The following is a 26,864-nucleotide window of genomic DNA, read 5'->3' on the forward strand; positions in this document are numbered from 1 at the left end:
TTTGGTTTTGTTGACTTTCTCTACTGTTTTTATATTTGAAATTTCACTGATTTATGCTCTTATATTTATTATTTCCTTCCTTATACTTGCTTTAGGTTTATTTTGCTCTTCTCTTTCTACTTGTTTAAGGTGAAGGTTAGACCACAGATTTGAGAACTTTCTTCTTTTCTAAAATATGTAATAGTATCAGTTGCCCTCAAAGCACTGCTTTAATCCACCCAACGAATTTTGATATGTTGTGTTTTCATTGTCATTCAATTAAAAGTGTATCTTCATTTCTCTTGTGACTTTCTCTTTGACCAAGGATGATAACACAGAGTGTGTTTTTGTTTAATTTCCAAGTATTTGGAAAGATCTGATATCTTTCTATTATTGGTTTCTAATTTAATTCTGTGGCATTTAGACAACATGCTTTATAAGATTTCAATTTTTTTTAGATTTGTTGAGGTTTGTTATATGACCCAGAATATGATCTATCTTGGTAAACATCCCATGTGCACTTGAAAAGAATTTATATTCTGCTAGAGCTAAGCAGAATGTCCTATAAATGGCAGTAAAATCAAGTTTGTTGACAGTGTTCAAGCCTTCTATATACTTGTTAACTTTTAACTTTTTCTATTGATTGAGAAAGAAATGCTAGAGTCTCCAACAGTAATTGTGAATTTGTCTTTTCCTCCTTTTATTGCTACACATATTTTTACTTCATGTATTTGAAGCACTTTTTAAGGAATTCTCTTGATTTTAAATACGAGGAAATTAAATTATCTTGATTTAAAGAGAGAAATTGAGGCTCTTTAGATAAATTAAATTGTATCAGGTTTATACAATTTGGTAGAGAGAGAATTTGAATCTGGGTCTGTCTGTTAAACCCACCCACTCATCCATCCATGTGATGTGGATTCAAGTACGGAGAAGACAAATATTAAACTGTTCCATTTCCTATTAATTCCTTTTATGGTCTCAAAGAGTTAATACTCTTTTCAAATATGTTCTCCTCAATGGGAGAAAATGGTTGCACAGAAGATAGTAACAAAACATGATAAATCATTTTTGATAAATCATTCAATAAATCATTTGGAAATTTCCGTTGCCTTAGACATTGTATGTAAGTTAAAAAAAAGAAGAGAGAAGAGAACCAGTGATATTGAAGTCCAGAGTTCCCTGTCTACGTACCAATAACTCACACTGAGATAGATGAACACATATTCAAATTTTTGAAAGGAAGAATCGATGTACAACCACTGGTAGTTAACTGATCTAGTTTCCTTTAACAAAAGACAGCAAACTTTAACCTATAAAGCTTTTATAAGTTGTTCTCTGATATATTTAACCTGAACTGACTTAATTTCAGTATTATTATGTCTCTCAGGTAGTATTTGTTTCCATAATTTTTGTCTTAGTTTTGGTCAATGCCTTTCATTATGTATAAAAATTAGTTCATTTTGGTGGTTCTTATAACCATGCACAAAAACCTGGGCAAATAATCCTTCCAAGAATTTTTGGCACAATGTAGAGTAACAGTTTGCTACTTAATAATTGTTTTATTAGAGAAATTGTTAGTTTAATTTATCTGAAAAATTATTGCATCTTTGCAAGTGCTTTACAATGATGAAAAAGCCTTCTGATGTCAAACAATCTATTCTTCAATTAGGAGAGAAAAATACTCACGGTTGAGCCCCAATTTCTCGTAGATGATAAAAGAGTTGGGGGAGATAAGTTTGAAGAAGAGTTTCAAACAGCAAACAGAGTGACACAATACCCTGGGTACAATAATAAATCACAAGAGAGATACATATTTTAGTTTTTAAAATGTAACTGTTGATAAATTATTCAAATGGAAGTGAGAAAGATTATCAACATAAATATTTTTTCAAAATAAGTATTTTTTATATTGTTTAAGAGTCAAAAACAGGAAATGCACTAATGATCTCCAACTTGTGTTTGAAGATATATTTTACCCCTCTTTATGGAAACATATTCTTACAGAGATGCTAAAGAGCCTCCTTTTTAACACAATAGGTTCTCTGCATAACTTGGTATGTAATATTCAGAAAGTCCAAGGAAAATATCATTTTATAGAAAAGCTGCTACTTTGTAAGCCAAAGTATTATCACTTTGGCCCAGCAAAATTAGTTTTTTCTGGATGCATTCCAGTTTCCAGGTATTTCTCTGGTGCTATGGCCACATCCTCTGCCTTCTCCCTCCATATGTCCCATAAGGGAGAGCATTTCCTGCTTTTTTTCCACTCTTTCTTTGAAATCCATCCACGGGGAAAGACTGACTGCTGACTGCTTGATATCTGCACCAGAAAGTTATCAAACAAGAATGTTTATTTCATGTGAAGATAATTTTTAAACTGAAATCTACTTTTATAAAAGGGTATTATTTACAGAGTACAGGAGTAAGTGATTTAAGCAGATGGTTTCTCAAGTGTGTTTATTACTTGACGACTGAATAAAGTCTTTCTTGTGGCTCAGCATTCCTCAGGTTTGATCTTTGTAAGGAAATTTTAATCCTCTTTTTGAGTTTCTAAAGAAAAAGAAAAGGCTGTAATGGTTCCAAATATTCATTCTGGCTTCAAGTCAGAAAAGGAGACGACTGCCTGGAAGTCTTTATTCCACTGGACGAAGGGCAGAGACGGGGCTGGCCAAACCAGTGAGCTGAAAAAAGACACTCAGGGTCAGTGTGGAGATGGAGGAGGAATATCCAGAATTGCCCGGTGTCAAGCTTCCGTGCTCTGCACATGGAAAAAGCCACGGTGCGTACTGAGCATCCAGTTAAAAAAACTTAAACAAAAACAATTGAAGCATAAAATGGTACAGAATATGAGCATCAGAAATTTGATGCTAAGAATGAGGTTTTTACAATGAGAATTATTCATATATTTCTGATTATTCTAGATTAAATATTAATATAAGATACACACTGAATCAAGTTGTCTCAGAGAGAGTAACCCAAGGTAATTGGTGGTATTTCATTTATTCATCTGTGACATCCTGGATTTTTGTTATTTGCCAGTTTTCACTAGAATGAGAGCAAAACTGAAGATGGAGGAAGGTAGAATTGGAAAGCATAGGACTAAACTGGGGAGATAAAGGACAGCTACTTAGTTTAGCAGCAGTGACAGTGTTAAGTAGCTAGTCAGACATGAGCGACAGGGGAACAAAGGATAGGGGCCCAGTCTAGAGACGGCCCAGAGAACACTCTATTGGTAGTTAGAGAATCCCTCCTGCATCCCCAGAGACAAAGGACAGGAGGGCCATCATCCTAGCTGGCTACAGATGCCTGCGCAGAAGGTACTACCCAATTTGCCTACAATTTAAGCTTCGCTAAAATACTATGTGTATGCCTGGAAGTTCATGAATTTAATTCTGACAGACTGAATTCTGGGTAAGCGCATGTACACTGGGCAGAGTTATATAGAAGGCGGGCATCAATCAAAATGACCTCACTTGCCAATCACCTAAGAATGTCTTTGTAACCACCCATCACGGCCCTAAATATAACGCAGACCTCTCCCATCCCTGATATTACAGCTCTCTATCTTCCCTGGCTGTAACCAAAACCCCCTCCACCTCCTCTACCCCAGGGTACATAACCTCATCTCCATGTGGTTAGCCAGTTTTAGGCTTGACCTGTCTTCTACTTCATAACATGCTTTTAACAAACGAATATTTCTCATATTCACTCAGTTGGAATTCATTTCTTCAGCAGGGAAAAGGACCTAGAGGTGAGTGTTACTGGAACTCCGATGGCTCCAACGGTAACAACAGAGTCTCCTCTTTGGAGAAGCTTGGTAGCCCTGACACATTCCAATTTAAAGTTTCTTCTGGAGAGTCAGTCTACTTACTTAGAAGTGGGCCCCAGAAGGCCCCAAAGTGGAAAACGTATAACTGAAATAAGATAAACATTGCTTTTACTTAGGCTCGTAGGGGGAAAAAAGATATGATAAAGGACCAGCCCAAATAAAACAGATAAAAATGTTCAACTCCCAATATGCTTCTCCTTGACTTTTATATTGAGGCCAAAGGAGCTACCTATTGAATAAACAAAAAGAAAAAATCTAGTATGATAACTTATAATTAGCCAAATATACTAAAAAATAAGTGAAAAATAAATATTTGATTTTCACTAACAAAGAAGGGATGATGATGATAATCATAACAATAACAATAAAAATAGCAGCCACTTATTGATTGGACATCTGCCAGGAGCCAAGTACTACCCAGGTGCCTTGCAGATTTCTCTATAGCCTCGCAGAAACCTATCACTAATCTCATTTCATAGATGAGGAAATCAGCGTCCAAAGAAGGTAGGCATCTTTGTCAAAGAGAATAACACTGAGATTTCTATGTTTTTTCTTTTAACATATAAAAGATCATTTAAATACAATCAATAAAGGGCTTTTTTCTCTCTATTGCCAAAATATTTAAACATAAATTTCTTCTTCTCTTTCATTTTTCTAATGAAACATGTTGCTTGACGTCACAAATTAAGATTTGCTGCTTTATAATTTAATTGAGTAGGAGACTTTTTCTTTGGAAAGAACAGGTTAGAGTCTGATTTGATCCAATTTTTATAAACTTACAGAAGGATGAGAAGAGATGGAGTGAAGTCTGAAGAAAAAACGCACGTACATCTCACGGAATATCTGATACAGTTTGGACGGTTCATGGTATAGAAAACAAAGTGGTGCAACTGAAAGAATGAAAAAATTAGTTGATGATACTGCAGGACTACTAAGATTTAAACGTAAGTTCATAGACATGAAAAACAAGTCAATGTTTGATAGTAATAATATTCATTCACAGACAAGTTTAAATTAGAGAAAAGGTCTGATTTATTTTTAAAAGACAAGTATGTTGAAAGAAATACAGTCACTAAAACTAATTAGAGTTCCTTGGGGATGATTTGTGATTATTCTAGTCTACCGGTTCTAAATAAGGGGTTACTGCTGAAGTTTTTGTGGATGCTTAACGTATTTTTCTAAAATAGTATATATAAACTCTTTATCAAACATTTTGCATCATCTATTTCCTTAGTGAACATTTTCCCCTCGGGTGTATAACCCTTAGCCTATTGAAATGACGAGAAATGTGAACAGGCAGGAGTTGACGTATTTTGTACTCTGAGCATTGTTAGCAGATCTAAACTGTCTCCCAAATCACTCAAGTATATCTTTTAAATACTACTTACTTGAAAAATTCTTGCAGTTGGAATTATTAAAATGGGATAAAAGGCTACTACCATTTTTATTATTAGAGGTAAAACTATCTATTCTTAACCTTTTTAGGTTTTCTATTTTAAATTCACATATTTATAAGAGATAAATAGGCTGAAAGGTCACAATAACATCACATATTCTGTTATGAAATTTTGGTTGTGCAAGAAAAGAAAGCAGGGAGCCCTACACTTCATGACCCCCCCAGACTAGTGGTATGCACTGCGATGACTGCGCTAAAGCATCTAGTCAGCTTGATCGACACCATTGAGGAGAACAAAGCGCAAAGTACTAGATACTTTGAACCCTTTTCGTTGTATGCCAGTTTTAAAAGGTTTTTTTTTTTTTTTTATTATATCATTCACCACGACTGTATGATGTTGGACACTGAGGGGCTTTTTACAACGAGAAGTATTAATTTATTGCTGATTCTTTTTATAAAAGTAAAACATTAAAGTGTTTCTGTTTAGCACAAAAGTTGGGGGGGAGCAATAGCGGGGACAACAACCTTCAATAAGTTCATACGTAATGCAGGAAAATTTTAAATTAAGTGGTATTGAATAGAGCATTCTTTCTCTGCTAATCTTTGTTAAGGTTCTCGCATTCTTCATTTGATGATACAAGAGGCAAGAAAGGCACTGTTAAGGAGAAAGAATTTTCCTCTACCCTATAAAGGTTCTTTCGAGGGTCTAATAATCAAACCAGCATGAGACATATTAACAGGAGAAAATCAAATTTAATTTCATATATACAGGACCTTACATACATGAGAGAGTCAGAGACTCCGCAAGCATGAGTGGTTCAGAGGCGGAAAGGTAAAATGAGCTAAGAAATGAGACCAGTGAAGCCCAAGGCTTCAGAGCGGCAGGGCATAATTCACAGGATGGTAAGGAGAGCACGTGTTCAGTAAATAGATGTTTACCCTGACATACAGATAGGTCATCAAATTTTTTTCTGGTAATAACTCTTATAGTCAAGGCCCCAATTTAAATTCTTTCGGGGAGAGATAAAAGTTTCTTTCGAGCCCACGGGGTCTCAATTGCCTTTAGCTCAAAATAATCGTCACGCCAAGTGGCATGTCTTGAGGAAGCCTGTTCTGAACCCCTTCGGCACTCAGGGCTCTCAAGCCTGCACATGTGTCTTCCATGTGTCTCTCAGGATGACCAGATGCTTCAGTGTAATTGTTGCTGTGCATACCACCAGTCTGGAGAAATCACGAACTCAAACTCCCTGTGGTCCCTCACTGCATATTCTTTCTGATCTATTATTTTTTTTTTTTCAGAAGACTTGTGAGAATTAGTTCAGGAATTTAAGCAACCTCACTTTACACCTATTTGAAATAAATATTAACATGTATCTATAGTTTCCATTGGATTAGAAAATGGTATAGAACCATTTCATAGTATGTTCCAGTTCTAATTTGTCAAGCAATCACCATCTGAGCAATTATGATGACCCTTTAAATTTTTTCCCCCACTGGACATATAAACGAATACTAAACTCAGTGTTTAAAAATGTCCACATAAATTGTTAAGTGTGTGGGTGATGTGATATTAAGTGTGATCTTCAAGTTTAATTTTCTAAAGTAGAATACAATAGTAAATATTTTAGAGACCAACTTACCATACATTGAAAATCCATGAAAAGGGATTACACCTAAAAAAATAGAAAAAGTATTTCTTTTCAATTAGTATACCCATTGAATTATTAGGTAAATTTTAGAGGATTAAAACTGAAAATAGAAAGTTTTCCTATTTTTGTTTCAACTTTGCTCATGAGTGTCAGAACAATTTAGTGATGATAACTAACAAGGCAGGCTTTTTGATACCTTTAGAAAAGCAAACTAAAGGTTTTCAATATGTATCCAGATAACTTTCTATTGATGTTGAAAAATTAAAACTTTGGATATAAGTTACAGGGCAAAAACAGAGTAAGGTAGATCACAGAGCCAAGTTTAAGAACTAATTATAATGATATCAGAAAGTCAATAAATTATGTCCTCCCTGAAACAACTTCATCCTGTATGTTAGAATCCAATCTGTTAAAAGATAAGCGAGCATTTTAAGGTCCTTTTGTATAGATGTATTCCTTTATAAACTTACCAAAAATTATATCATAGAATGTGGTTTAGAAAAAAAATTGGCAGGAATATGGTATAAATTCAGTATAATTTTTGGCAAGAATATTAAACAAGGAAATTAAACATCCATTTCAAAGAAATACTTGAAGCCTAACTTGGTGTGCTAAACATTTTGTCACATTATAAGTGAAAAATCAGAATTTGTTCAGTTTAGGCTCAAAACAGAAGTTCTGCAATATACACACACTGTGTATCTAGCATTGCACCGAATCAGGGTGCAAACACAGCACAGAAGAAAGCTGAGAAGTTTACTCTACTCTTTTGAAAAATAGTACAGAAATGCTTTATTCATCTGACATGTTCAGAAGAAAAAAACTCTTAGTGTTGGCAGGGCCTATAGAAGTCATCTAGAGTAAGTTCTAATAAATGATTGTTCAGTCTCTATTTAAAGCACGTCCAACAATAGGGGATGCGTTAATTTCCAACGGAAGCAATTACAATTTTGAACAGGATTAATTCGGGAGGAGTTATTTTTCATACTGAATCCAACTCTGCCTCCCTGTAACCTCACTTATTACTCCTAGTACTGACCGCAAAGGTTACACAGAACAAGTCTAACTCGTCGTCTCCGAAAACTTTCAAAATGTTTGAGGACACTGTTCTCTCCCCCACCCCCATCACCTCCGGGTTTTTAATTCTTTTGTTTTGCTCTAAGACTTTATGAGTTTCTTTCTTTTTTTAAAAAAATTATTTTTTGTTTAGAGAAGACTTGATGAGTTTCTTTCATGGCTCCTCAGGTAAAGTGGTCCTGAAGCGCTTCCTTACTCTCGTGTCTTCTGGACAAGCTGCCGTTCACCACAGTCCTTAAAGCGAGGGGCTAAAACCTCTGAGCACAGCACACGGCTAAGACACAGTGCATCTGTGTAGTTGTTTGTGACCTAAGTAAATGATTACACATTCATATCTCCATTACATTCCTTATTCTATTCTTCTTTGGTGAACCATTCCAGTTTGAGATCATTCTGGATTCTCATTATGTTATCTAATGCATTCCCTGCTTTTCCTGGTTCCACATTACTGAAAAATTTGATAAGTCCACTATCTACATCCTCATCTGAAGCATAATAAAAATGCCGAACAAGACAGAGTGAGGACAGGACTTCCGCACTGATAGTAGTTCATTCATCAGCACCGGATTGTCCAGTTACGAGCACAGACCGGGTGTCAGACACACTTGATTGGGCTCATCCAGCTCTGCCACTTAAGAACTTTGTGCCTTTGGGTAAGTTCCTTAACTTCTCTAAGCTTAATTTCTTCATCTGTGAATCAGAGATAATGCTAGAACTTAATATAATATGATTAAATGAGATAATGATTCTAGCTTATCTATTAATAAATAAATAGCATGGGCCTTAATAAAAGTTAATTAACTTTTAATTAAGATGTTATCATTCACAAATCAGTTCATGTTTCTTTATTGTATCCAGAAGTAATTTTTATCCAAAAGAGCATGAGGAGAATCCACGACTGCTCTGAACGAGTGTGCCAGGGGCTGTCATGCAGCCTCACTGTGAGGTTTCACAGGTTTCTCAGGAGCTACCTCTTCCGTCTCCCCGGTCCACCTGAACACGCCAGATTCGCGTTGTCCACCTCTGGCTGCAGCCTGTGTTGCTCATCAGCCTTTGTGCTCGTCTCTGTTCGATTAGCCTCCCTCCCCGCTCTTCACGTGTTTGACACGCAGTTACAGAACTCCTCTCCTCCTCGGGTCGGAGCGGCTGCTGCTGATGTGAACTCCCTCATGGTCTGTTCTTCACCCCAAGTATCCTTCACATACATCAGCTGTTTTCTCACTTCCCTTTAGGGAAGTGTTCAGAGAAAGATGTTTCTTCTTTTTCCTTTTCTTCTTTCCCCTTCCCCCCGCCAGAGCTACCGTCTTCACCCGTGCTCTTAATCCTATTTCCTTGACGTTCACGGCAGCTGACAAACTAGTCAGGTCTGTGACTTGTTTTTGTGTGGCTTGTGAGTTAAGAGTGGCTTCATATTTTTAAAGGATTATTTTAATAAACAACAAAGAAGAATATATGACAGAGACTGTGGCCAGCAAAATTTAAGAAATTTATCATCTGGCTCTTTACAGAAGAAGCCTGCCGACCTGTGCTCTGGAATCCTGCTCTGCCAACCCTCCCTCCCTCCCCCTTTATGCGCATTACTTAACAAATACGTCTTGAACCTCTATCTAGTATGTGCTAGACACGGTTCTAATAACTGGAACTTACTTTTTGCTAGGAACAGAAACATTATGATAAAATCAGTGAATACATGTCAGATGGCGGTAAGTGCTATGAAGAGAAATAATCGAGGGAAGAGGGATAGAAAGGAAAAGGCCTTACTGAGGAAAGAGCCCCTGGAGCTATGGAGGTGAGAGGCAGTGGACGAGGGGGCCTGGAAGCCCTGGGTGTCGCATGGTGATGGCCATAAACAGGGATAAGCTCTCTGAGGTCAGCTGGTCTTGAGGCGGAGAGTGGCGGCATCTGCTCCCCACCCCTACTAACGGAGGAGCAGGGGCCGGGGTGGTTCGGTCCTATGACAGTTCTCGTGTCTTCGGTCTCTCCTATTCCACTGCGCCCGTTCACCAAGGATGTGATAGCTTATTATAAATACCCTCAACAGCAACAGCAACGACATTATTAAAAGTTCATTTTCTTCCCCGAATCCTACTTTCCCATTAAACAAATCTCTAATCTCTCTCCTTTCCTTGAAGCCAAGCTTAATTTTTTGAAAATTATTTAAATTAACTTTCTTTACTTCTTCATTATATATCCTCAACTCCTTAAAAGCTGGTTTCTACCCCTATGACCCTAACTTCTGGTTGCTAAATACGGGGATCTCCTGGCCCCACAGCAACTGAAGTTCCTTCTCAAACTTGAGCCTAGCAGGTACTGATGACACTATGCAGATCAGGCTTCCTGCCTCTCAGAAACTTCTGCTGCTCAGTTCTTGGTTTTTGTTGTGTTGTGTTTTTGGCTAGTTCTCTCTTCAGCCCACTCTTTATGGCTACTTCCCTAGACTCTGTCACACTTGTTTTCTCTCTCCTTCCACCAGTATCTCATTATTAACCCGTAATTCAAACTGTAAAAGCCCAGTATCCTGCGCCTCCTGGATTTTCTATTTCTAGTCTTCAGGGAAGAAAGCTTTGAGTCGTCTTTGCTTTTTAGTTCTCCTTCAGCCCTTACACCTAAATGTGACCGGGTTCCTTTCCTGTCCCTTTAGGACAAAGGGTACCTAACTCTTCTGGATTAGGCCACATCTAACATCAGCAGCTTCATTTCTCTTCCCTAACCCATAAGCACAGCTCTAATCCTGCCAAAGTGACTGCCACCCCTCCGTTGGCCTCTGGGGCTTGGGACAAGGTCCTGTAGGCCACACTCTCTCCCACCTCCAACACTGCCCCAGCCCTAGCCCTTCAAGATTTTAAACAACACTCCTCCTAGAAAGATCTGCCTGTCAGCCCCCTACTCCTTACCCCCAATCAATTCAGTACTTTTATCAGCTGACTAATTGAGATACCCCTTCTCCTCTAGGCGCCTAGACGTTCCTGCACGATTTTGGCTGTACCACTTTCTACCTGTGAACACTTATGCCAGTTCATTAACCTGTTCTCTCTAAGAGTTCTGCTCTTAGACCTAGGGGGAGGAAGGGGAGTGAGGCTTGGAGTGAAGGCCCTGCTCTGACTGTACCCCTCACCCAGAGTCCATATCCCTCCTTTCAGACCACAACCCAGGTACCCAAGACTCTGAACTTCCCAGCCCAAAGGCTCCCTGCCAGATTCTAGGGTCTGCGTGGCCTCTCCAGGGCAGCCACCCTCCTGATGGAGAGGCGGTGAAAGCGTGGAAGGTGTGAACAGAGCTTGGACCCCAGGCTAGGAGGTCCACATACATGAAGCCTGTCCAGGTGTTGGGTGGAACCATGTGTGAGAAGCGGGGATACCACACGCTAGGGACTGCTGAGGAGTCTGAATTCTGAATTTGAAGCTAGCCTTGCAGATTGTTATAAAAGTATATTTGTCAAGACAAGAAAACAGAGCAGACTTTATCAGTTTACTAGTCTGATTTATAGCTTTTATATATCTAGACTTAAGACAGATGGGTCCCGATTTATACTCCTGCCCTGAGCCATACAGAGTTCAGGAAGAGACCTGCCTTCACCTGTAAAATGGGGCTAATACCAATGAGGCTGGGAGCATTAAGTAAGGTGATACATGTAATGTGCCTAGCACAACACTTGATACAAAGTCAGTACTTAAAAACTGATGTGTTCCTTCTCAAATCATAGTGTACTGGAATCATTTTGTTTTTCTTTCTCCCAAAAGAATAAACCCCTTGAGTACAGAAACTATGCCTTATTTATCTCTATCCCCAGAGATAAGCATAGTACCCAGAATATAATAGGTACTTATAAAATGTTTGTGGAATGAATATATAAAACCTTACAGAATCTACCTCTACCATTTCCCAACCATTCATTCTCTTCTTACTGCCACGGCCTGAATTCAGGCTCCGATGAACTCTTACCTATGGTCCTGCTAGAGTCTTCTAACAGAGATCCCTTCCTCCAAACTCTCAGCCCTCCGACCAACTTTTGTAACAGTTCAGGATATCTTCCAAAGATGTTGAAGAGACCATAGAAAAGACCGCTACATTACATCCACTGAGGATTTCCAGTGACCATTCATCCATCTGCCAAATATCTGCTGAGCTCCTATTTATCCAATTGTCCAATGTTTAGAAACCTACTCTGGAAATATTAAAATGAATATATTTCCTCTGTGTTTATGGAACTCACATTCTAGCCTTGTGATATAGGCCAAGTGTCTACAGAGTCAAATTCAAAACCTTTGATCTGGTCTTAACCATTCATGATGGCAACCCATTCATAAGATACATCTGCCCCCCACCCCCTTTTATTGGCATACAATATTGTATTAGTTTCAGGCACAGACCAAAATAATTTGAAATTTTTATACATTGTGAAATGATTGCCACAGTAAGTCTAGTTACCCTCTGACACCATAGAAAATTATACACTATTATTGACTATAGTCCCCATACTGCACATCACATCCCTATGACTTATTTTATAACTAGAAGTTAGTACCTCTTGATCCCCTTCACCCATTTTGCCCACCCCGTCTGCCTCCCTTTTGTCACACCGTCCTGACTTGATACCCACTGTGGTACAGCTACGCTAGCTTATTTATCATCACCAGAAGTCACCATGCACTCTCCTATTCTGGTAGCTTTGAACTTCATAATTCTGTATCCTAAAATGCTTTTTTGTTTTCTACTCAGCCTATCAAAATCTTACAAAGGTCAGGTACAATCGCAGAGAAACATATCCTGATCTCTTAATCTTAATCAAATGCTTAATTTAATTGGTACTTTGTTCATATTTCCATCACTATAATTTCATTATATTTTGTGTTATAATTGCCTGTTTAACAGACTGCTCCAGAGGACAGGAAGCATGTCCTATCCATCTTTGTATGCATTTCAAGATGTCATGAACAAAGTTGATGATGAATACACATTTGCTGAATAAATGGATGGGTGGATGGATGAATAAATGATGAATAGAGAATCAGCGAGAGAAGTATTGGGATCTAGTCAGGAGATCAGGGTTCCATGGTGGGCTTACCACAAACCAGCTGGTTAACCTCAGGAAAGTCATCGAGGTTCAGCAACTGCTTGTCCTGCAAAGGGACTAAAATTGTCTCTGAAATTCATCTAACTCTATAATTTGATATTTAACAATTGTGTCTAGAATAAATGTAGAAGAAATTGTAAGATCTGAAGAAAATTGGACATATAAAAATCTTCCAGTAGTAAGATTCTTAACCAACTTAAGGGTCTTTTGCTTTCTAGAAACTGAAAAAAAATTCATAACCAGATTAGCTTCATATTAAAAGTCAGTATTCCTAATGACACTAGCACCACCAACTCTAGTTCCATGGAGCACATAGAAGGAAGGCTCCGAATCCGTATTTCTCCTTCAAAGTCTCTCTCTCTCTCTCATTAAATCTCTAACTATAAACATCCATCTTTTCCTACCTTCCTTCTTCTCTGCTGCTTCATTTTATTTTCTTTAATGATTACGAACTTTTAACAAACAATTTAAAAATCTGTCTTTTCTAACTTTCTACAATACTCATGTTGACATGTGAAAAAAAAAAAACAAGAGAAGGAAAATAGGTTAATACTTAGAAGGCATATTTTGATGCCTTACAGAAATATACATATATATTATATCTTTCTAAAATATTAATTCTCAGAGCAGATTGCTATTATATAAAACCCCTATATTCTTACTGCAAAAACACTTTTTCCTTCTGCTATGAAGCTACTGCAGAAACATTTGTACAAGCAGGTTAAGGTAGTCAGAAATGAAGACCTTACTATTATATTTTCATGTTCTACAAATATTTTTTAAGGCTCTGCTAAGTGTAGGAACACCTTTGTCAGGACAAGGCACTTTTAATTAGGAAGCTTACAGTGAATGAATTAGTGAACCGTCAAGCAACAAAAAGGGATGCATGCATTAAGGTGATTCATGGTTAACCACACTTTCATTATATTTCCAAGTTCTGAAATCTATAACTGTTCTATAGGCAGCTAGGTTATAAGCTATATGAGGCAAAGGCCATAATTCATACTGTGTGTTATCTTCAGCATCCAGCACTAGCATTCTACAAGTAAGATGCTCAATATATGTGGTTAATGATGGAAATTTGAGCAATTTTATATATATATATATATATATATATATATATATATATATATATATATATATATATAAAATCAAGGCTTATAAATAAAATATTAGAGTATAAGATTAATTTATGAATGAGTAATTAACATATAGGACAGAAGGTGCTCAATAACCCGGTGTTGAATTATAAATGGCCAACGAAGTCATACAGACAAGAATTCAAATTCTGTGTGACACTCTGAGTTCTATTTTCATTTCTGAAAATGGCAATAAATAAGACCCAACTTTATTGAGTTGTACCACATACCAATGAGTTAATGCATTTAAAGTGCAGCAGCGTAGTACTTAGTACGCAGCAGATGTTCAATAACCGTAGCTATTTTATGCTCTCAGAGAGAGGGTACCACATTTCAGTATCAGCTTAAATCTAAGGAAATTTTTTTTGTCAGTATTAAATAAGGATTCACTTCAGCTTAATCAAGATTAGCCAGGGCTTACAACCCCCCAAAAGGGTACACAGTCCACTCTGTTGAAGGGCAAGTCAGATTCTGGCAAACAAAAGTAGAAGGCATAAGAAGCACTGAGGAATCCATTAACGCTGTAGGGCACATACCACCTAGAGCATTTCTTTGATCTCAGAGGCTGTTATGTTCTTGGGCAGTTTTTCAAAATCTTTTCTTTGGCTCTAATCACTTCAGTCTTTCAAGGGTTGAGTTTCATTCGCTTGGCCATCATCCAAGAGTGTGTTACTTCTGGCGGCTATCAGGATGCTTGCGACACCATCTCCTATCTGGCCTTAGAGTTCTACGGGTCTGCTATGAGTAATTAAGAAACAAGCCTTCCTTTATTGATATGAAGACTGTCTAAAATATTAATTGCCTACTCTGTTCAATAGGAATAACTCTATAATGATTTAGTGTGCCTTCGACATAGCTCAGAATGGTAAATATTGGCAACAAAAATAAAACTTGAACTAGATGAGATATAAATAGTAAATATGACTCAGAAAATATCCCCAATATTAACATGCTTTGCACTAACTAAATATTTCCCCTTCATTTCCTCACCGTCTCTATTAATACTTAGCATTTATAGTTGTACCATAACACTCACATCTGATTCACTTTAATATCGCTCTAGTTGAAAGCAAATTTTTACACTCTTTCATTTGAGATTACTTAGTACTATTTATTTAATTCGTTTGTTGAAATAATCACTTCCTCTGTTTATTCTCATTCCACATGTAGCCTACAGGTCAGGAAGAGTAGGGATTAGGACAATGGTTAAATTGTTTTCTACCTATTTCCATTATCTTTCTGAATTAAAACTTTAGAATGTGACTTTGTAACTTTATTTTGGCAGCTAAAATTTTGCAAAACACCAGAACATATTAATATTTAAATATCAATCTAAAACTCATACTTTAATAAAATTTTAATTAGGTTTTTAATTTATGTCTAAAGTTACACATCAAATGAATTTTGGATTATAAAATGTTTTAAATTTATTTAATTAATATCGATGACAAGGTACATTGTTATTTATCAACTTGATGCTTACAAGTAGATTTAAAATGACCTACTTTCATTATTTCTTCCAAGAGCCTTTCCCAATCCTTGCTGCACTAGGGTGTTTAGCAGCATTCATGAAATACCAGCAGTACCCATCTCCCCACCCCACCCTACCCCACCCACCCCCAGCGGTGATAATCAAAGCATCTTTGGCATTGCCAAATGCTTTCTGGGGGTTGAAGGGCTGGGGTGGAACTGTCCCTGGTTGAGAACCAATGCTCGAGAGCCCTAATTTTCCTCTACCTAATGTTCACTGACAATTAATTATTTTCTCTTATAGGATACAAATGCATCTTTTATAGGATACATAATTAGCAAATTATGATGTTTAAGTCTCAGTCAGAAAAAAAGTCTTGTCTCCTTGCTTCTATTCTTGCTCCTCTGTATTCTTCTATATTAATTCCCTCATTCATTCCCTCATTCATTTAACAATGTTTACTGACCAGCGACTGTACGCCATACATGATTCTAGGTGCTAGGTATGCTGCTCATCAAAACTATTAAAGTCATTGTTCCCTTAGAGCTTACATGACCACCTTAACTAAACATCTGTGTCCTCCCCCACCCCCCTATTTATAATCAAGTTGTTCCCTTTCATTGTTCACTTTATCACTCTCTGAAATTATTTTCATTAGCTATTTATTTACTCGTTCATTGTTATGTCTCCCTCACTAACATGTCAGCTCCTTAGCAGCAGGCACTTCTACTGTGGCTCGCCCACCCACAAGGGGGAGCCAGAGCAGGGCTAAATAAGAATTTATTAAATGAATAAACAAAGACAAGTTGTACATGTTGAACAAAGAATAAAAACAAGAAAAGCTAATAAAATTCTGTGGGAGTCTCCTTTGGATCAAAAATTTTGCTCATCAGCTGTTTAATGGATCTACTAGAGAAAAATCTGTCCGCTGACAAGGCCTCAGACTAGGCAAGAAGGTCACCTCTGATACCACTATGGCCTGTCGTTTCCGCTGGCAGAGAGGGGCTCACAGGTGGGCGGGTAAGCCGGCAACCGCTGCCCCCTCGTCGGGGACAGAGTGTGTCGGTGAGCTGCACGCAAACCCCTGTGCGGGCCTGAGTCCAGCTGGGCAGTGCTGGTGGTAGAGGTATCCCTGAGATTTCAAAGTAACCCTATCTGTGGCCGTGGTTGAAAATCTTGGGTGGGTAATATAAAAATGTCGCCTTGAGTGAAAAATAAAAAGACAGCAGACCAACAGGTCTTTGTCTCATCTTGTTCTGCAGCTTCGGACTTATTGCCCAAAGAAGCGAGTCCTCCCTGATTCTGGTAAGGTTCCAAAATAACTGGAAGGAAGAAATGTTTCTGAAAATTAAGTTTATGAACCAGTGTGGATTTACTCTATTAACATGAACTATTTTTATTCTCGATGAAAATCTTTCTAGAACCTATTATATATAATCCTTTACTTTTCCAATATGTTAAGCACTTTCATTTCTTTTAAAAGACACTATAGCGAACTCAGTAACATTTTCTGAGGCAGTAGGGCCTGGTGATTAAGAATATTGCTTCTGATGTCAAAGGGCTTGGGTTTAGAGCCTGGCTTTGCCACTCACCAACTGGGCAAGTTAACACCCTGCCTCGGCATCTTTATCTATAAACAGGGAAAATATTAGTACCTGCCTTGAAAGGTTCTTGTAAGGATCAAATGAATTGATACATGTAATGTACTTAGAACGTTGCATGGTACACAGTATTGCTTGGAAAATGTTAACTGCTGCTGTTGAAACTACTATTACTATTATTATTATAGCAATATTTTTTCTTGGTGCCTTATGTTCATAAAAGTCTTAAATTATTATAATATGTTACAACCCAGCGATAGCTTTTTAAAGACATGGGGTTACTAGCTTTTACATAAAATAGCCCTGGACTGACTTGATGGAGTGCTCTTGTATGCCGTTTTATAGTTTTTCTATTTTTCTTTGTAGGTCTTCTACTGTTCGTCATTTTCTTATCTCTATCAGCCTCTTTCCATGCTTCTAGTTTTACAGAAGGAATAAGAACTAATAAACCAAGTTTGCTAGACATGTGCATTAGTAAAAGCTAGCATGTGGTTTAAATTAAAGTGGAAAAGCTCCCCTGTGAATAGAGAGAAGGAACTTGACTCCACAGACATCTCTTCTGGCTCATCAGAGCTATTTTATTTTTTCTTATTTCCTGACTCATAGATAATATAAAAAGTGATCTGAATATTAAATTAGTTTTGTAAGGTGATAGATATAACTAAGGTTATATGTAAATGTTAAAATTAAAAAGTTTCTAAGTAGTTCAAATAAATACTCCTTAAACTCCCACTATAGGTAGATACTGGGGGAACAAAAACGAATGACATGGTCCAGAAACTTGCAATCTGGAGGGGGAAATAAAGCAAAAACAATGTTAAGGGAATACACTAAAAGATACCAAAGACTTTCATACTGGGCACTGTGAGAGTCCAGAGAAAGGGCCCTTAAGGAACCTGGGGAAGGAGGCAAAGCTTCCTGCTTCCGGCAGTGCCGAAGTGAGCCCTGACGGCCAGCTGAGGAAAGGGCGCATGGGCTATTCGAAGCATGAAAACGGAGAGGTAACGAGGTAGGAAGCAGCATAACGCTTTAGTGAGAATAAGTAGGGCCGTGTGTGTGTGTGTGTGTGTAAAGGCTACAGGTGTGCAGTATGCAATTAACAGTTTGATGTGATTTAAAAAAAAAAAAAGTGAGATGGGAAATGGTGAAACATCAGTGAAGCCAGGAGTGAGGCTGAATAGAGGCCAGAGTCAAGAGATGTCCTCATGTGCTGTGCCGAAAGGCTTGGCCATTACTTGTAAAGATGGGGGCCAATAAGAAAGCTTTAAGAAGAAAAATGACCATTTTCATATTTTCTTTTTAAATTCATCACTCAGACAGCATTTCGAAAGACAGAGCAAAAGTAGAAAAGACTAGAAGAGGAGAGACCAGTTAGGTGTCTGTTGCAATGAACAAGGTAGAGATAGTAAAGCCTTAACGAGGACAAGGCAGCAGGTACGGTGAGGAAGAGAGAGGTCCTGCCCGTATTTTGAAGATAAAATTGGACGGTTCTGGTGCATTCTTAGATGAGGGTGGTCTAAGACTGAGAGGAGTCAAGGACGACTGCCAGGTTTTAGACCTCGAATCACTGGTTAGCTGAGAGTATAATTAACTGAGAGAGAAATAGCACAGTTTTTTGTTTTGTTTTGAAATTTAATTTTGTTTTTGTTTTTCTCTTTTGACTAGTGGGCATAAGAAGATGAATTAATGAGTTCAGGTTGAGACATGTTAAGTTTGAGTTGATTATTATAGAGGTCAGAATCGAAGATGTAAATTTTAGATTAAATAATAAAGAGAGTCAAGAGTGAAGCTAAAAAGTCCCAGGAAAATGTGTGGAAAGAAGAGCAGCAGAGCCAGGAGGATGGCCTGCGAGAGAACCTGGGATGCCACGCTGGCAGGGGCAAGGAGGGGAGAGCGCCCTGAAAGTCCACATTGAGTTTTAGATGGAGTGGTCAACAAAGAAGCTAAACACACTTGTTACGGCTGCATTTTTTGAGCACTCATGACACATTACATACTGTGCTGTTTTATGCATTGTATCCCACTTAATCTATTATCCATATGCTATAGATCAGCAGTTCCTAACCTTTTTGCTCACTTCACACCAGGTACTGTGCTGTTTTATACACTGTATCTCGTTTAATTTATTATCCATATGCTATAGATGACAAATCTGAAGTTCAGCAAAGTCATATAACTTACCCAAGGTCATAGGGTGAGCTGGCAGAACTGGGATCTGAACCCAGGACTGCTGGATTACAAAGCCCATGTTCTTAACTCTGCTGGAGTAAAAGAACTTCTTCAGGATGCAACTTAATATTATCTAAGGACTGCTATACATTGCTTCCCAAGAAGCACATCTTAAAAGTATCTAATAATCTCAAAGGAATATTCAATATTTAATAAGCTCATTATACATCTGATCACTTTGCATAATGAAAATAGATTACTTTGGTGATATATTTCTTCATCATCTTTTTATTTCATAAATACTACAGTTGTCAAATTATTAGAACAACAAATTGTAACAGAAGGCAATCCACTCATTAGAGCACTGCTCTAAAAAGGCCAAAAGGAAGATCCTGGGTGGACCAGAAAACTAAGTGCCCTGGACTTGGACACATGTCTACTTAGTGTTCTCACAAATATTACTATTGATCTCAAGGAAAACCAGAGAGGATATGTACAGTTTAGCACAAGCCTACCACAAACATCGAAAAGTTCTTTAAAATCGGTATTCTATGGAAGGTTTATTTTAGACAATAAATTATTACACATTTAAAGATAGAGAATAAGTCATTTCTATTATAAAAGTTGTAATTTTCCTATTTCCCACTAGAGGAAGCAATAGCATTACTCTTACCATTCGGTGGATAAAAGACAGCATATTCTTCAATTCCTAGTTTTCCTATAAGAGAAAGCCATAGAGGGTTTCAGCATGATTAAATAAAAGAAACAAAATTTTAAAAATTAACTGGTTTTGTGAAGGTACTGATAATGAAATTTTAAAAACGACAATAGTAAAATCTCATTTTACTTTATGATATGGAATTAATTTGAAAATATGCACACTTTTTTTGATATTAAATTCTTCCATCAATTAAAGTCAATAATATAAACTAAAGGACAAAGTAAGTGACATAAAGTAATTAAAAAAAACAAATGCTTTCAAGCTTTTTAAGCACTTAAGAGAAGCATCTATTTGTAAGCAAAGAATTGTATTGCAAATTATAAACAATTCTAATATATTCACTAAAGAAAGTCCTAAGGGTTGCAATGCCGCATTAGTTTACATTTTTATAGAATGTGCTGAAAAGTTAAAAATTAAATGTCTTTAACTATATGGTGGTAATATTTTCAAAATCTCAAAACAGTTCATAATGTTCAAGATTGAGACTAAATATTTAAAATCAGAATTCTCTCAGAAAATTAAAGTATATTCATCACATTCAAATATTTAAAAGAGTTTAAAAAATAGCTTTTCCTCAAAACTTTTAAGGTTCTGAGTTTTTTTTCCCACTTTCCTGAATATCTTTAGGTAAGTTTTATCTTGATAGTTTTTCTAACACCTTTGAGTCTATTGAAAATTCACATGCAATCTTGAGCTTTAAGGTAATATTTTTCATTAAAAAAATAATTTTTTTGTTGTTGTTCTCATTGGGGGTGGTGGCAGAGAGGAAATGAAGAATAAGAACCATGACCAGTTTAGGTTAAGGTGGAGACAACAGGACTGATTTTGTGTGCAAGGAGAGAATTAAATAATGAAAAATAGATTACAGACAGACGACATAGATAGATGATAGATAGATGATAGATAGATAGATAGATAGATAGATAGATAGATAGATTATAGAGAGTACCTGGTGGTGTGTACTCGATACTGGGCTAGATGCCACGAGGCAAACAGAAAAAGACTAGGTAGGTCTCTCAACTCTGTGGTTTATAATCCAGACTAAAAAACTGGATTCAGCACAGTGAAACATTTAGGAAATGTTTGCTAAATCTTCTGGCACAGGATTTAAGTATTTTTGAGGTTTAAAGGAATGAGAAATTGTTCTTCAATGACTTATAATTTGGGGGGGGAGAAGCAGAAATCCTTCCATATTGGAGTACACATGGAGGCTAGATTTGGGGAAATGTGGAATAATCAAGAAAGCAAAGTTAACTAGGTTAAGACAGGAGCAACTGATGGACAACCTTAAAACCTTGGCTGAGTTTAGAGGTGATTCCATTAGACAATTAGACAATTAAGTTGTACAATCAGGTTTTTTGTAGATGATGTTAAAGAAACAAATAAGCAAACAAAAGGCTTCTGTAAGTTCAATTCAGACAGAGCCCCTAAGTTGGGGAGCTTGATTACAAGGTGATATGGGCTTGTCCTAGGTAGGGCAGGGGTTGGAGCACTCAGACAGAGTCAGACTTAGGACACACAGGAGAAACCATTTCTTGATGGGAACAGCAGAGGGACCAGACACAATAGTTTTAGTGCTGGGTGTTCACCACTAATAAAAAGGATAAGCTGGGAAAGGGTCCCAGGTGAAATTAGTTCAGTTGTCAGGATATTGAAATATCCTGTAGGCACTATTAGTGATAGAGAAGAAAGCACTGAAAAGCACTAAAAAGCAATTAGAGCTCTATTAGCATATAAATTGTATCAAAGTTTTAAGTGTTGTAGAACATTTTGGGAGAAGGAATACAGAAGGTTAAAAAATGTAGAAAAAGAAAATTTATGAGGTGAACTCATAGAAGGAAAAACAAAAGTCAATAGATATGACATAAACAGCAACAGAGAGAGCAAACAGAGAAGATAAAGACTAAAAGCTGCTGCTGGGAACCCCTGCCATGTGATCCGGGGTGAGGCGGTCGGGCACGGATTTATGTGGGAGTAAAAGGACAGTGATAATCATCTGAGAGAAACCTTATTTAATAATTTACAACAAAAAAATCGACAACACTAATCTATGCTATTAAACAGTCTTGGTCCAATAATATACATGTTAAAGATTACTTTCTTTATGTTACTAAAATTTTACCTCTTATGTATGATTTCGGTGGTGAAGCACTGTTGTACGCAAAGTGACCCAACACAGATGTATCCCGGGAAAAACAAAGTAAAACCTGGGTGGAACATTGGGGAAAAAACAAAAAAATTAAGCACTGTTTAATGGATTGCTATTTCCTGCTTGGGAAATGTTGAGGTAGAATCTTTCACGTTCAGTACAGTGCCTGGCAATGGGAAGGATGCCCTCTATTGGTACACCTGTGGTGTTACAGTGATGCCTCGTGTGATGGTCAAAGTTCATCCAAAGATTTCTTACTGTTAGCCACTTAAACAACAGCAGAACATGCAAGTTGCTAACTACCAGATGATTCTTTTATTGCATTGTGTAGCTGGAAAGGAGAAATATCTGGGAAAATTTTAACAGATGAGAAATATATGGGGAGACCTAGAAAACTACAGTGGCATAGAGCAATTTGGGAAGTGCAGGATTTTGGAACTAGACTCATTGCTGGGATGCAGCAGCAGGAAACTGGGCGTGTCAGGGCGGGAGGGAAGGCAACTCATGTTATTAGAAAGGATGGCAGCAGAAGCAGAACAAGTGGCAGCCCAGTACAGGTTAGAACCTGGTTGTCCTGATCGGCAGCAGGTAGAGTGTGGCAACTCTATCTGAAGGTGAAAATAGGTAGGGTAGAAAATCAGAATCAAGGATGTGCATTAGGAGGAACTGGACTGTTGACACTAGCTGGAATTTTGAGGTAAAAGGCCAATCCCCAGGATGGCAACTAGTGATAGGAAATCCGGGGCCTGGTATTAGAAGAGTTGGGATTCAAAATATGTTACTAAGAAAAGAATTTGGGAATCACTGGAAAAAGCAGAAGCCCAGTTAACAGAATAGGGAATACAAAGTCAGGGCTGGACTAGCAGCACAGTGAATGGAAAGAGAAACTGCTGGTCCAAGACACAAGAAAGGCCAGATTTAGAAAAAGGGTAGATATGGAGATTGGGCATCAGTCAAGCCCAAGGGTGAAATGTGTACCAACCATTGCCACTGATTTATTTTTATTATATTTTAAAATACTATACAAGCAATACATGTTTATGATAACATTAGATACATAGGTCACCGAAATAGGAGGAAAAATACCCATAATCTCACCAGTGTTAATATTTTTATGTATATCCTTTGACTAGCCTAATACACTCATAATTTTTTTAAACAAGATTACCCATATTGTTTTATAATCTACGTCTCTCAATATTATAAAATAAATATTTCCTACCTACATTTTTTAATGTTGCAGAATATTCTACTGTATAGATGAATAATAGTTTATTTAACCTGTCTTTTTTTGTTGATCATTTAATTATTTCCACTTTTCTCAAACTATAAACAATGTTGCAGTGAACTTCCTTATAGCTAAATATTTACGTACAACTTTACTTAAATTTCTAAAACTGTACTAGATGTCTTGTTAAACTACGAGCATTTTAAATATACTGTTTAGAAACTCTTCCCTATATTTTATATACTTTGGACAATAAATTAACCTGTAGGTTGTCATTAAGTACTGGAACCCAAAAATGGTACTCACACTACCCAATTTACTTCCACGAAATAAGGTGCATCTTCTGTCTGAACACATTTTAAAACTCTAACATAATTTAAGACTTACAACGCCACTAAGTATTTTTAAGAATTTCATGTAAGATAAAACTAAACTTTGGAAATGATAAAAGGTTGACTTATTACTCAAAACATTATTTCTATAAAATTCAGTGTTGTTGTCTATAAAATTTAGGTAACAACTGCCACGAATCTCTCAGGAGCAGGGTCTGTGTATCCTTGCAACATAGGCCCGGATTTTCCTTAAAGAAGGATTGCTGTAGTTTTTCTCATCTATATGTGGACACAGCAATGCCACGTGCCATCTAATTTTGTAGTCTAGTCACAAAATCCACTAAATGGGTTGGACTCAGAGCATGGCCAGAAACATTAAATTCACTCCATTATCACCAACAATTATACCATAGAGCACTTGTGTTGCTAGGCAGCTCTGCCAAAGGAAAGCCTGTAATTAATGATAAAAAGAGCTTTCTTCTGTCTTATCCCTCTCTCCCTCTCTCTCTCTCTCTCTCTCTCTCTCTCTCTCTCTCTCTCTCTCTCTCTCACACACACACACACACACACAAATAAATTTTCCCTAGAGAAAAATCAGAACTCAATTTCTGATAAAATATTTTCAGTATATACAATTACATATTTTTCTGATAATAAAATATTGTTTTCAATGCATACAATTACATATTTTTATTACTTAAAATGAACTTTTTTCTAATTTAGATAAACCATTAAAAGGTATGATCATGGAAAGTGTTTTCTTAGTAATTATCCACAAGAGGAAAATTTAGTTCTACATAATTCTCAAAGACAGAACTTAGGTATTGTAAGTATCCTTTCATGTATGTTATAGGGATAAAGATCCATATTAAAGCTTATTTAGTGTCATTTCCAAAGTACTAAAAGCAGCAGACGACAGCAGAGATCTATGACTGAAAAAACTATATGAAATCTAAAATTAATACAAGAATAAAATATCGATGAAATGGAAAATAAAGGTTAAAGCACACTCCTATAGTACTTACTGTCTGTGACAATTAACTTAATATCCAATGCTTTATATAAATACTTTAAAATAATTTCAAAACATTTTTAATGTTCATGTCCTGTCTCCCTGGTATCATGTCCTGGTATCATTTACATATTATATAAGGTTCAACAAATATTTACTGATGATCATTCTGCTTTTTCTCATCATTTGTAAATAATTCCATTTTTCAGACTCAGTCACTTTTAAGTTTTCGAAGTTAGTGTGGGACAGGCAAAAATGAATATACCCTCAACAGTTAATTCTGGCACTATTTGGAGAAAATGTTACTGCTCTCATTTACAATGATATCATTACTGACTGTTAATCAAATGAGGCAGATTTGTTACCTGGAGAGTCCCTTTTACCACCACCAAAAAGCCTTTGTAATTATAACTTAAAACTGACAACCCTTTCTCCAGTCACCACATGAGATGAAATTGTCAAATTTACACTTTCTGTACTCACACGCTGAAGTAGAATAGTCAGCACACTATAAATTATGCATTGTGGCCTTTGGTTGATGTTATAATTTATATATTCATATTCTTAGTGTTATAACAGTTAAGCATTCAGGATCAAAATAGTTAGCATAAGAAGAACTAAAAATTTAACAAGTTACTTTTTGACAAGTAGCAGATATTTAGTTTGATTTTATTTGTTTTATTTCTTTAATATTATGCAACATTAACTGATCTGTTTCCATTAGGAGTCAGTTCACATAAAGTATCTATCAAATCTGGAAGTAAACTCTAACTGAAGGAAATCTACAGCTCCACATAACGACAGGAAAACCTTAGTCAGCCAATAACTACTAATATCAAGCTTTCAAATAAAAGAAGAAATCTTCCTTGTCAACAGTAAAAAAAATAAAACTGTGTCAATTTTAAAAAGTATATGATGTTAAGAAAGATATTCAGGATCTACAGCATCATGTGCCAGAAGAAACACTGAGGATCTTATGGAATTAATATGGGAGAAACAATTATAAAATAATTAAATGAGTTATAATAAGTAAATAAAAAGCATGAAAAGCATTGCATGGTACTTTAAACACACATTTTAAATGGCCATGATCTTGTTGTGTGTGTCTGTATTGGCAAGTAGGGAGTAGATCAGGAAAGGTATATAAGAATAAATGATATTTCAGCTGAGAACTAAAAGAAAAACAGTAATTGACTAGGAGAAGAGGGGAGAAGTGGACGATGAGGCTGGAGAGGTGGGCCAGGTCATGCAGTGTCATGTACACTCCATGAAGGATTTTGGTCTTTTTGGTTTTAATCACACACGTGACATGAATTGATTCATATTTTAAAAAGATCACTCAGGCAAGAAAAAGAAATTAAAGGTATTCAAATAGGAAAGAAAATAAGAAAATTGTCTTTATCTGCAGGTGATATAATCTTATATACAGAAAATCCTAAAGACTATCAAAAATATGCTAGAACTAATCAATGAATTTAGTAAAGTTGCAGGATACGAAATCAACATACAGAACAGTTGTGCTTCTATACATTAACAATAAAATATCTGATAAATAAGAAAGAAAACAATCCCATTGACAATAATATAAAAAAAAAATGCTAAAGAATAAATTTAACCAAGGAGGTGAAAGACCTATATCTGAAAACTACAAGACTCTGATGAAAAAAAACTGAAGAAGACACAAACAAATGAAAAGATATTTCATATCTACATATCAGAAGAAATAGCATGGTTAAAAGGTCTATTAGACCCAAAGCCATATATAGATTCAATGTGATCCCAATCAAAATCAAAAGGGCATTTTTCACAGAAAGAGAAAAACCAATCCTAAAATTTGTATAGAGCCACAAAAAACTTCAAATAGCCAAAGCAATCTTGAGAAAGAAGAACAAAGCGGGAAGCATCACACTTCTTGATTTCAAACTGCTACAAAGCTAAAGTAATCAAAACAGTATGGCGCTGCCATAAAAATTGACACATAGACCAATGGAACAGAGTCAAGAGCTCAGAAATAAACACTCACAAAAACATTCAACTA

General features: G+C 36.6%; 1 protein-coding gene across 11 annotated transcripts in view; it reads right to left on the reverse strand.

Moving 5' to 3' along the window:
• The window catches only part of TBC1D19 (TBC1 domain family member 19), a 104,212-nt gene that overhangs the window by 13,710 nt on the left and 63,638 nt on the right, over positions 1-26,864 (reverse strand). For all 11 annotated transcript variants that reach the window (XM_039848757.1, XM_039848756.1, XM_039848762.1 and 8 more), the window contains 5 exons: positions 22,228-22,312; positions 20,058-20,102; positions 6,845-6,877; positions 4,589-4,698; positions 1,669-1,760 (listed from right to left, as the gene is read on the reverse strand). In XM_039848757.1, coding sequence (XP_039704691.1) covers positions 1,669-1,760; positions 4,589-4,698; positions 6,845-6,877; positions 20,058-20,102; positions 22,228-22,312 — 365 coding nt within the window. The remainder of the gene's footprint in view (positions 1-1,668; positions 1,761-4,588; positions 4,699-6,844; positions 6,878-20,057; positions 20,103-22,227; positions 22,313-26,864) is intronic.

Source organism: Pteropus medius, unplaced genomic scaffold (assembly GCF_902729225.1).
Source record: "Pteropus medius unplaced genomic scaffold, Ma_sr-lr_union100, whole genome shotgun sequence".
NCBI classification, from domain to species: domain Eukaryota; kingdom Metazoa; phylum Chordata; class Mammalia; order Chiroptera; family Pteropodidae; genus Pteropus; species Pteropus medius.